General features: G+C 39.0%; 1 protein-coding gene and 1 long non-coding RNA gene across 5 annotated transcripts in view; one reads left to right on the plus strand and one right to left on the minus strand.

The window, feature by feature from the left end:
* LOC137218932 (uncharacterized) overlaps positions 1–12,515 on the plus strand; it is a 213,334-nt gene that overhangs the window by 94,611 nt on the left and 106,208 nt on the right. Inside the window, exon 7 of the long non-coding RNA XR_010940928.1 lies at positions 3,958–4,047. This is a non-coding gene — a long non-coding RNA (uncharacterized lncRNA). The remainder of the gene's footprint in view (positions 1–3,957; positions 4,048–12,515) is intronic.
* Positions 1–12,515, minus strand: part of COL24A1 (collagen type XXIV alpha 1 chain) — a 431,777-nt gene that overhangs the window by 53,375 nt on the left and 365,887 nt on the right. For all 4 annotated transcript variants that reach the window (XM_067726773.1, XM_067726774.1, XM_067726775.1 and 1 more), the window contains 2 exons: positions 12,062–12,115; positions 10,821–10,928 (listed from right to left, as the gene is read on the minus strand). In XM_067726773.1, coding sequence (XP_067582874.1) covers positions 10,821–10,928; positions 12,062–12,115 — 162 coding nt within the window. The remainder of the gene's footprint in view (positions 1–10,820; positions 10,929–12,061; positions 12,116–12,515) is intronic.

Raw genomic sequence — 12,515 nt, forward strand, 5'->3', positions numbered from 1 at the left:
TGTATCCTGCAATCTTGCTAAATTCAATTATTAGTGGGTTTTTTTTGGGTAGATTCTGAAGGATTTTCTACATAGATGATCGTGTTGTCTGTGAATAAAGACAGTTTTATTTCTTCCATTCCAATCTGGGTGGTTTTTATTTCTTTTTCTTTTACTGACTAGAACCATTAGTAGAAGCTCCAGTACAGTGCTGAATGTATCATATAAATGTAAGGGGATAATAAAGATATCTGCTGGCATATGAGGCCTTGGAAGGTTTATCTCACAAACACCTACATTGAAAATACTTTTTGGAGGAAGTACTCAAATAATAATAAAAATAAATTCAGGAGGTTCTATAAGGAATACTGAAAGTAATAGTGACTAAATAGCTTAATTAAGTTTACTACTATGTTAAAAAAAGAAACAAAGGAAATAAAAAGAGAAAGTAGGTCAGAATGGCCATCATCAAAAAATCTACAAACAACAAATGCTGGAGAGGGTGTGGAGAAAATGGAACCTTCCTACACTGTTGGTGGGAATGTAAATTGGTACAGCCACTATGGAGAACAGTTTGGAGCTTCCTTAAAAAACTAAAAATAGAACTACCATATGATCCAGCAATTCCACTCCTGGGCATATATCTGGAGAAAACCATAATTCAAAAAGATACATGTACCCCAACGTTCACTGCAGCACTATTTACAATAGCCAGGACATAGAAGCAACCTAAATGTGCAGCAACAGATGAATGGATAAAGAAGATGTGGTACATGTATACAATGGAATATTACTCAGCCATAAAAAACAACGAAATACTGCCATTTGCAGCAACATGGATGGACCGAGAGATTGTAATACTGAGTGAAGTAAATCAGACAGAGAAAGACAAATACCATATGATATCGCTTATATGTGGAATCTAAAGAAAGGGTACAAATGAACTTATCTACAAAACAGAAACAGAGTTACACACATAGAAGAAAAACTTATGGTTACCAGTGGGAAAGGGGGGAGGGATAAATTGGGAGATGGGGACTGACATATACACATTACTATATATAAAACAAATAACTAATAAGGACCTATTGTATAGCATAGGGAACTCTACTTAATACTTGTAACAGCCTATATGGGAAAAGAACCTAAAAAAGAATGGATATATGTATATGTATAAATGATTCACTTTCCTGTACACCTGAAACTAACACAACATTGTAAATCAATTATACTCCAATAAAAAATTTTTTTTTTTGCAGTACGCGGGCCACTCACTGTTGTGGCCTCTCCCATTGTGGAGCACAGGCTCCGGGCGCGCAGGCTCAGCGCCCATGGCTCATGGGCCCAGCCGCTCCACGGCATGTGGGATCCTCCCGGACCGGGTCACGAACCCGTGTCCCCTGCATCGGCAGGCGGACTCTCAACCACGGTGCCACCAGGGAAGCCCCACCAATACAAATTTTTTTAAAAATCAGAATAAGTTAAAAAAAAGAGAATGTAAATGCATGAGAATTATAAGTCAAGATTCAAGGTAATATCAAAAAATGATGAAGGGAAAGAGTGGTTTATAGAAACAAAAGGACATGAGAACAAACACAAGTACTTGTCTTGTTAGAGGGAAGATACAGTTACTGATTTATTAAACAAATCACTAGAGTTAAACAAGGACATATTTGGTTCTTAAATTTGGGGCAGCTGCCACAAGAACATCAACTGAAAGAGAATAGGTAACTTTTAAACCTGCAGAAGAGAATTCAATCTATCCAATGGAAATCAGAAAATAAGAAAAAAGAAACAAAAACCCCCAAAGATAGTACAGGACAAGGAAAATACAGAATTAACATGGCAAAATATTCTTAATAGAGGAATTTTAGATGCATTCTCTCTAAGATTTCAAGCAGTAGAAGGAGGTCTGCTATTACTGCTACTGTTTAAGATAGTATTGAGGGTCCCTATCCACCTATGTGGAAAGAAAAAAAATGAGTTTAAGAGTTAAAGCTGCCATTGTTTGAAGATATTACCTACCTAAAAATCCAATAGGATCACAATAGCAAATTATTAGAAATAAAAAAAATCCAGTTGTATAGAATGTAATCTAAATCAGTAACATTTAAGTAAGTAATAAGTAACTAGAAAATAAAATAAAAAATAAGAATACATAAGGCCTTTATTGAGGGGCCATATTGCATATTGATAAGAACAAAGAATATGGAGTTAGACTGCCTTTGTAGCTATGTGACTATGAAAGTGACAATTTTTTTTTGTATAAAATAAGGATGATAATTGTATCTATAATATTGTAAAGATTAAATGAGTTAATACAGTAAAACATTTATCATGGTACCTGACACATACTAAGTATTATATAACTTTTTACCATTATTATTATGGACAAAATCTATTATAAGATCTTATATTGATAAGATGACAAGAATATTTTATCTCAGATAATTAAAAGGTTAAGATATTAATTTTCCCCAAATAAATCTAAGGCAAACCCAGTGATAATTCAAGTTTATGTTCTGTTTTTAAAGAAACTCAAATCTAATCTCAAATATATGTGGTAGAAGTGTAAAGAAGGGGCCTTGCCCTACTAAATATGGGGCCATAAGACAAAGCCATAGTAATAAAAACGATGTGATAATACAAATAGACCAGAGATCAGCCAACTTGTTCTGTAAAAAGGCTGGATAGTAGATATTTTAGCCCATGTGGGCCACTGGTCTCTGTTGCAGCTACTCAGCTCTGTCATGTAGTGCAAAAGCAGCTATATCTGTAAACAAATGACCGTGGCTGTGTGCCAATAAATTTATGAATACTGAAATCTGAATTTCATGTAATTTTCATGTGCCACAATACAATATTCTTTTTATTTTTTTCTACCATTAAAAATGTAAAAACCATTTAGCTCACTGGCCATAGGAAAGTAGGCTGATTTGGTTTACCAGGGGTAGTTTTTTGACACAGGGAACAGATTGCTGATGTACACCATGTATAGAGAGAACTTAAATAGTGTTGCCTGGATATTTTCTGTTTGCCTTTTGAGATCTGCCCTTTTCCAGCCTGATCTGTGACCCAGCAGGTTCCCTTACTGGTGAGTGACATACCAAGGGCACGTGGATGGGAGGGAGCCCCCCCTTGGTGAAGGCAGTAAGGGAATGCATTGTTGGTAGTGAATTTTTTTGGGGGGGGTGTGGTATTTTTTTTTAATTGGGGTATAGTTGCTTTACAATGTTGTGTCAGTTTCTGCTGTACAGCAAAGTGAATCAGCCATATGTATACATATATCCCCTCTTTCTTTAAAATTTTTTATTTTTTGCGGTACGCGGGCCTCTCACTGCTGTGGCCTCTCCCGTTGCGGAGCACAGGCTCCAGACGCGCAGGCTCAGCGGCCATGGCTCACGGGCCCAGCGGCATGTGGGATCTTCCCAGACCGGGGCACAAACCCGTGTCCCCTGCATCGGCAGGCGGACTCTCAACCACTGCGCCACCAGGGAAGCCCTATCCCCTCTTTTTTTGGATTTCCTTCACTTTAGGTCACCAGAGAGCACTGAGTAGAGTTCCCTGTGCTATACAGCAGGTTCTCATTAGGATGAACTGGGAGATTGGGACTGACATATATACACAAATATGTATAAGGTAGTGAATTTTTAAAATAATCTTTAAAATTGCTTTTGTTTTCACCATCACAGACTAGCAATTCTAAACCATGACAGTGATAAAATAGGCCTCCCTGCCAGGGCAGATTGTTCCTATTATCACTCTTACTTGGTTGAGTTTGGCTAACAGGGTGTACTGTTAGGGGACTGGAAGACAGGAGGAGACTGAAATACTTATTCCCCTGGCTCTCCCTTTGCTGAGTTGCAGTGGATTGGCTGAATCCTTCTATTGAAGGTCTCAACTCCTGCTAAATGGCTCTATCCTATGGCAATAACTACTTTCTCTATAATTTTGTTCCCCTTTCCTTTGTCTCTTCAGGCCTATGGGTTGTAATGATGCGCCATTGTTGCTATCGCTCAGGTGCTTCAGCATCTCTTCTGGGTTTTCCTTAGCCCTGCTCACATTTTTGTAAGTAGTCCCTTTATTAAACCTTCCTCAGTTGCCCCACAGTTTTTAGCTAGACTGTGATATGTAATTGGTAATAAGAGTGAAGTCAGGAAACTAACCCCACAAATGGGATTCTGAGATTGGTTTGCTCATAATCAAGGAATGCTCAGATAACTTCCTTGTTGCGGATAAACGGACACTACTAATCTGTGGGATGCAGTGGCATCATGATTATTCAAATTAGCACTGGCCATGACATTAGATTAAGTGCTGCTGGAGGGCAAAGTGTCAGAAGATCATGTGGCCTTGGCATGTATTCACTATGGTGAACATAGTGACTATAAAGACTGCGTGATCAGAGGGCAGTCTCTTGAGTGATCTAGAGAGAATACAGAGAAAGGGACAAAATAAAGGTCTTGCATGCTCAACTTAGAACATAATGAAAAATCAGAAAATCCCCACGGCAGCTTGAAGGAGTCTTTCATCTCCTATAGTCCAAGGCAGATGTGGCTGAGGACCCAAACTACTGTAAGATTTGCAGAATGTGTATACAAATACATCTTCAACTAACCAGACATCTTATGCTAAATAAGGGCACTGGGTGGAGAAAGAGTAGAACTCCAAGACAAGGGATGGGGATATTTGAGCAGATATGGGCAAGACTAAGAACTGTGAAGCTCAACTCCCTCTTAGTCTTCCTTGCTTGTGGAGATAGCCACCTGCTCAAGCATCTGGGAGCACCATTAATAGTCTGATGGATTGGCAATTTGAAGCCTTGACTCAACTACAGCCTACAGTTAATGAGGTTGAACGCTATAACTCCCCTAGAATACTGCGTAGGAAGGGGTTCAAGTGCTCAGGAAGATAGAAGTGTGGAGACAGATTTATCACGTGCAATCTGATCAACCACCCTCTAACCATGGCCCCTGAAAGGGATCAAAGAACACTCCTTACCAAGGTGTTAAGAAATGTCATAAGGATAAAGTTCCCTTATTTAAATAGGGATATTGGACTCTGAGTGGTAGATTCTAGGTGACAGTGCTTTACTATCAGAGAAAAGGTAGAAGCAATTATCACACTAAGCCATAAGGTGTTTTGACTAGATGTTTTGACCTGCAGAGATCTGTGCTGATGGTGAGTTGATCAAAGAGCCATAGGAATTACATATACCATATGCTAATATATTGATGTATAGGTAGAAGAATTCTAGGTCTGATGGGTATAATCCTAATTAAAGTCACTACAGACTAATCCTAATTAAAGTCACTAAATCCTAATTAAAGTCACTAAAGACTTGGGATTCATGGCCTCTCGCTCAGTTCCCAGACTCAAGCCAGTTCCTACATCAGAATCCCTTGACTGAGGGGGAGGCAGCTTCTCTTTGAGGAAGAACCCTGCAATGTGGTCATAGGTATACACAGTGACTTCTGCCCTAAGCCTTCTGCAGAGGGACATGTGGTCATTTACCAGGTGACTGAACACTGGGGAAACAGAAACTCTCAGCCTTTCTGGGAGCTGTTAGATATTGAATTTGAACTGATAATAAACCCTGGAAATCCAAAATATCATCACGGCACTCTGGTCAGAGTGTAAGTTGATGAAGGCCAAGGGATAAATAGTGATAAATGCAGATTTGGCTCAATTTTTTTTCCCAAGTGGGTCCAGTAGGACTGTGAGCCCAGTTTTTGTTTTTGTATTTTCTCCAATCTCAGAGAATAGTAACAATCCCTCACTTATAAAGTAAATGCTACTGTGGTAGGAAGGGAAGAGACATGTGGAAGCCCCTGCAACTATCTCTTCCTGCCCCCTTCCCCACAAATGTATACCTAAGGTAACACCACACCCCTGTAGAAAACTGTTCATATTAACCACCACATCCCTGTGGAAAATTGTATATACTACGGCCAAAAGACCTGAAAGATGCAAAAGCAGTGATCCTACCATATCCCATATCCATTTTACTCATCTGTTCGGTGCACACACCAGATAACTCCAAGACTTAAACTTACAAACTCAATTGTGTGTTGATGCCAATCACAGCTGCAGTTTCTGATATGGTGTCTTTACTAAACAGTACAGCAATTAGCAACAGCAGTTACTGACCTAGTAAAAATACTTCCTACTAACATTCCTATCAGTGAAGATGATCAGAGGCAGTTTGCTTGCCTTCACAAGGCAGAAAGAGCTGTATCACTTCAATGCCTTATCTCAGTGCTGTGTCAGCTCAATTCTCCTCTCTGTCATAAAATAGACCAGAGTGATATCTTTATAGTCTTGACATCTCACAAAATATCAGGCAGGTCCATTAAACTGAGGCCACTATGCTAACTGGACCTGGAGAGTGGAAGAGAACAAGCACCCTAAAGATACACCAGAGGATAGGATTAAAAAGTTCATGGGACTGCTAAATGGAAGAAGTTCCTAGGGGTAGTGGTTTGGGGGCATATCAGGATATCCTCTCTAAAGTAGAGACAAGTTGTTGCACTTTGCATTGCTCATCACAATAAAAGAGGCACAATGCTTGGTGAGCCTCTCTGGACTTTGGAGTCAATCTATACCACCTTTGGGTATGCTGCTACAACCCATTTACCCACTTACTGGGTAGCCTGTAAAGTTGCTAGGTTTTTATTGCAGTCAAATATATATAACATAAACTTACCATTTTAACCATTTTTAGATGTATAGTTCAGTGGCATTAAGTACATTCACATTGTTGTGCCACCATCACCACCATCCATCTCCAGAAATTTTTTTTTTTTTTTTTTTTTTGCAGTACGCGGGCCTCTCACTGTTGCGGCCTCTCCCATTGCGGAGCACAGGCTCCGGACGCGCAGGCTCAGCGGTCATAGCTCACGGGCCCAGCCGCTCCACGGCATGTGAGATCTTCCCGGACCAGGGCACGAACCCGCGTCCCCTGCATCGGCAGGCGGACTCCCAACCACTGCGCCACCAGGGAAGCCCCAGAAATTTTTATGTTCCAAACTGAAACTCTGTACCCATTAAACAATAACTTCTCCAAATCCTCCTCCTCCCAGTCTCTGGCAACCTCCATTCTATTTTCTGTCTATGCATTTGACCACTCTAGGTACCTCATATAAGTAGAATCATATACTGTTTGTACTTTTGTGTCTGGCTTAGTTCATTTAACATGTCTCCAAGGTTTATCCATGTGGTAACGTGTGTCAGAATTTCCTTCCTTTTTAAGACTGAATAATATTCCACTGTATGTATATACCACATTTGGTTTATCTGTTTCACTGCTGACAGCCACGTGGGTTGTTTCCACCTACTGGTTACTGTGAATGATGTTGTTATGAACATTTGGAAAATTTTTGTTCAAGTTTCTGCTTTCATTTCTTTTGGATATAACTCGCCAGGAGGCGAGTTGCTGGATCATAAGGTAATTCTGTATTTAATTTTTCAAGACCTGTCATACTGTTTTCCACAGCGGCTGCATCATCTTACATTCCCATTAGCAATACACAGGGTGCCAGTTTCTTCACACACTTACCAACACTTGTAATTTTCTGTCTCTCTTTCAATTTTTTATTTTTTTGGATGATAGCCACCCTAGCGGTTGTAAAAGTGGTATCTAATTGTGGTTTTGATTTGCATTTTCCTAATGATTAGTGATGCTGGGCACCTTTCCATGTGATTATTGGTCACTCATGTATCTTCTCTGGAGAAAGTCCAGTTCTTTGGCAGCTTGCTAGTTTTGGGTGGCCCCCGACGAAAATGCTCAGCAGCAGATTCAGGATGCTGTGTAAGCTACCTTGCTATGACTAAGCAGATCCAATAATATCAGAAGGGTCTGTGGCTGGTAGAGATGCTATATGGACCCTTTGATAACCCCCACAAGAGAATCACTGCTTATACCCATAAGGTTTTGGACATAAGCAATGCCTTCTTTGTCAAATGTAATTTCCCATTTGGAAAGCAGTTCTGGGCTTGCTGTGGTTGAAGCTGAATAACCGACCCTGAGACATCAAATGACTATGTGTCCTGAACTGACCATTATGATCTGAGTGATATTTGATCCACTAAATCATAAAATTGGCTGGGCACAGCAGCGTTCACTCCTAAATGGAAATGGTGTATATCGAGACTGGGTCCTAACAGGTCCAGAAATCACAAACAAAATATGCAAGCAACTGAGACTTCCATGATACTTGTTCTACTGCTTTACCACTGCTCCTTCAGCCTTCCTAGAGAATTCCCCTTACCAGTTAGTAGAGGAGAAAAAAGTTCAGGCCTGATTTATGGATAGATCTGCATTGAATGTCAACATCTGCTAGAAGTGGATTGCTGCTGCATTTAAGCCTGAAAGATATCAGTGAAGGAGATTCTTCCCAGTGGGCAGAACTTGGGGCAATCTGTATACACAGGCAATCCACATAGCCATGTTCGGTTGTTTGCAACCAAAGAGCCCTTTTGATATAACCCAGAGTTCTAACTGGGTCTTGGAATAGCCGAGTGTGCAAATGGCTTCAGCATCTGGCTTTAAGTCCTCTTCATTCTTTTTTATTCTATGTGGAACCAGTGATTTGGTTTTATGCATGAGCCTTCACCCACACAGCCAATCAAAACCGTGTGGCAGATTCTAGAATGCAACTTAGAATTAAAATGAAATCAGTATCTTATTTGCATCTACCATTTTCTGTATTGGCTTTCTCTTAGCCATTATATTACTGTCCTTTAAGTATTACCCCATTAAAGAAGGATGTAGAGTTGTTAGAAAATGTCTGTTTTCTTTCTGGAAACTAGCAGCAGATAACAATCACTTGCCACATTGCTGTTTTTATGTAAGAGAAAATGGTTCATATTTTTTTAGTCTGAATCAATGTTTTCCTTTTATTTTCCAATTTTCAGTCCTTTCCAGGAAGACCTTCAGGTGTCACATACTGCCAGAAAGAAGTTGTTTGCCACAATGAAGTATTAAGTGACTTGGTGTAAAAAATGTGGATGACTTTGACCTGTCACTAGTGTCTGATGAATATCTTATATGCTAAATGTCTGAAATTCTTATTAAACATGTATATATATAGGATCCTGATTTGTATTATCCATATCTGGAATAGGTACCTGGATTAGTATTATTTTAGTCAGAAAACAAATGAATCCCTCTTCCCAGTAATTAAACAAATCTATTTGCTGTTATTAGTATTTACAATTCAGTTTCTAGCCTTATCGACTACTGGACACATCCACATACATACCACCTCCATGACTAAACCTGTGTTCACAGCAAGAAATATGACATATTTTGCAATGTGGTTTTCCTTGTTTCAGCTCTCAAAATCTTACTCAAAGCAGTAAGATTCACTCTAACATTTCCCAGTAAAACTTAAGTACAGACTCTCAGACCAATTCAAAGTGTTTTACTGTTGTATTTTTAAAACCCCACAACCTCATTTTAAGACTCTTATATGGTGAGCCTAGAGTGCAGCACCTACATGAAGGTTCAGGGCGCGAGCTCCCTTTAAGACTGGGATCTCAAATGGAAGTCCTCTTTTAACCAGACTGATGTTAATGGCAGAAGTTTAGAAAACATATATTTTAATCAAAATATCAGCCTGGCTGTCAAATTTCTCTAGGGCTTACACCCTGATGCTCTGATGTTCAGATATACTGTCCCCAAAGCAAATAGAAACCATACTAAGCCTCCTTAAACATATTCACCTTTCCAAATAGAATATGGCCAGATATTTATTTCTGAAATAATTAAATTGGCTGGGTCATAATTTGATACTTATTTTTAAACAAATGAGATAATTCATCATAGTGAAAGAATAATATTAATTTGGGCTTGAGCTTTGCTACAGTCCCATGCTACATGTGAATAAACAACTAGGATTGATTCATTTAAGAAAAGAAAAACAGGTCAATAGATAATCATATCCAAAAATAGTGGAAATGTAAAAGGATAAATTTTACTGGATTACTGAAATATGCAATTAATTATTCTTGTATTTCAAATGGAAACACAACATGAGATAACAAAAAATATCTGGATTATGATGACCTTAGGAAGGAAAGAGGGAAAATGGCTAAATGAAGACAAAAATATCATTTTAAAATTTCTGATCAAATAAATAAGATAGAAATCTGCATAAAAATAATAATCTACATCACTGCGCATGGCATCACCACTAGATGAACATAAAGAAAATGTTCACACAATTTCTTTAAAATAGTGAGGCTATAAAAGTAAAGGGAAAATGATTTTGGCAGAACTTACCTTGAGTTATTGCCAAGCCTGAAATGTTCCAAAGGTGGCTTAAGACATTTGATGAACTCAAAACACAGGCTGTGTAGCCCTTAAAGTTGTGTTTTTTTTTTTTTTTTTTTTTTTTGCGGTACGCGGGCCTCTCACTGTTGTGGCCTCTCCCGTTGCGGAGCACAGGCTCCAGACGCGCAGGCTCAGCGGCCATGGCTCACGGGCCCAGCCTCTCTGTGGCATGCGGGACCCTCCCAGACCAGGGCACGAACCCACGTCCCCTGCATCGGCAGGCAGACTCTCCACCACTGCGCCACCAGGGAAGCCCCCTTAAAGTTTTACTTCTTTATTGTTCCTATGTACCAGCTTTTATATGTGTAAAAATAATATAAATTATTAATAATATGGGTTATTAGTTATAAAACATCCAACATGTACTCATTGACATTCCCTGGAAATCATAAACACAATATGAACCAATGTCAATGTTAAGAAAGACAGCCAAAGTATCTATGGTTTTAGTAAAGAGACACTTATGCATAAGAAATAAAGAGCAAAGAATATTCAATCTACTCACAGGAAGTCCCTGTTTTCCTGGTAGCCCAACTTTACCAGGGTTTCCTGAAATGCCTTCTGCTCCAGGGTATCCTTGCATGCCTTTTGGCCCAGGTAGGCCTGGAAGTCCCTTGGTAATTAAAAATTACTTGGATTATAGAGAGATGTTGTACAGATGTTTAAATGACAAACACTTTTATACTTATTGGGGGGTGGGAGGTTACATTCTTAAAACCCTGTCCCAGGAAAATTTTTCCTGTTTCCTGGATTCCTTGATAATTTACTATTTGGATACAACAGATCAGGTAACTGTTCCCTAAACTGAAATGCCAAGCTAATCAGCAATTTACTGTGTAACCTTTTCCACTTTACTGTAATTTCCTGGTATTTCTCATTGTACCAGCCCATGCTCTATCCAGCTGTGGAGAAAAGATCAGCTATGTGCACCTGTCAGTTTAGGATATAGGCTGACACTCACCATCTCTAAAACTCTGTATTGTATTTTCCCAAGAAATAAATTACGGCTCTTTTAGTTGCCACTTTGAATTAGATAATTATATGACTGAGTAAAGGTCTGAACATTTTGTTTGTACTCTTGGGCAACTGGATTTAATCTGTAGGGAATCTCTGATCTCAATGTGCTCATAATTTATGTTCACTTTTCTTTACTGTTTTTGAACCAACACAACACGGGCCACCCAAAGCAGGCTGTTGGCTAGGGGAGACCAGCAGGAAGTCTTTGCTAATAAGCTAGTCTACACATATTTGCTTGGCCAAAGAGGAAACGGATGGCTAAGGTAAAATTAATCTTTGTTCTGTGATGAAAAGAGTTAAAGCTTTTTTCTAAGACTTTCTGTTCTATTTCCCAGGAAAATGAGAGGCCGAGTTCTTCAATTAAAATCCAGCTCATGTCTTTTCAATTATGCTTGAAAATCTCTGACCTCTGTCACCATTCATTTAGTCATGACTGCAAGTTGCCTGTTTTTTAGTGGTTCACCATCAAAGAATAGTAGCACAAATCCACAGAGAGATCTCCCTGCACTGGAAAATAACAACCTTCAGTTGCAGTGACTTCCGTTTCAACACCAAGCTTGGTTTTGAACTAATGGTCATATTTTGTTCCCTCTGTGTTCCGGCATGGGTTTAAACATTTTTTTGAAGACAATCTGATTTATCCAACACGTCATAATTGGCCCCAAACTTTTCTGCTTGCTAAAGTTCTATTTAGAAAAACAATAAAGATGAAAAAGGCCTGTTACTTACAGGAATCCCAGGTTTCCCAGAAGGGCCAGGAGCTCTTTTTTTCCCCTTAGGACCCTAAAAATGTGAAGCACAGTTGTCAACTCATTGCTATAAAGTTAATTAAACTGAAGGCATAGAAAAGAACTCTGAGACCTGAAGGCTACAGCAAGTCCCGCCACTAACTAGCTGTTTATCATTGGGATTGCCATTTAACTTTCCTGAGAGTCATTTTCTTCATCTGTAAATGAAAGAATTTGACTATATGATCTATGAATTTCCACCTGGCTCCAAATTCTATGATTTAAGAATTTAAATTATAGTTCTAAAAAGGAACTGAATAGATTATTTAAATAAAAGTCCCCACTTCAGGCAAGGCCTTTGTCTCCCTACTGAAAGTGGTTAAGTACTTATTTAATTAATTCAGTAAACATTTCTTGACTATTAGGTATCAGGAATTCTGTTATGTGCTGGAGAT

Source organism: Pseudorca crassidens, chromosome 2 (assembly GCF_039906515.1).
Source record: "Pseudorca crassidens isolate mPseCra1 chromosome 2, mPseCra1.hap1, whole genome shotgun sequence".
Classification (NCBI taxonomy): Eukaryota; Metazoa; Chordata; class Mammalia; order Artiodactyla; family Delphinidae; genus Pseudorca; species Pseudorca crassidens.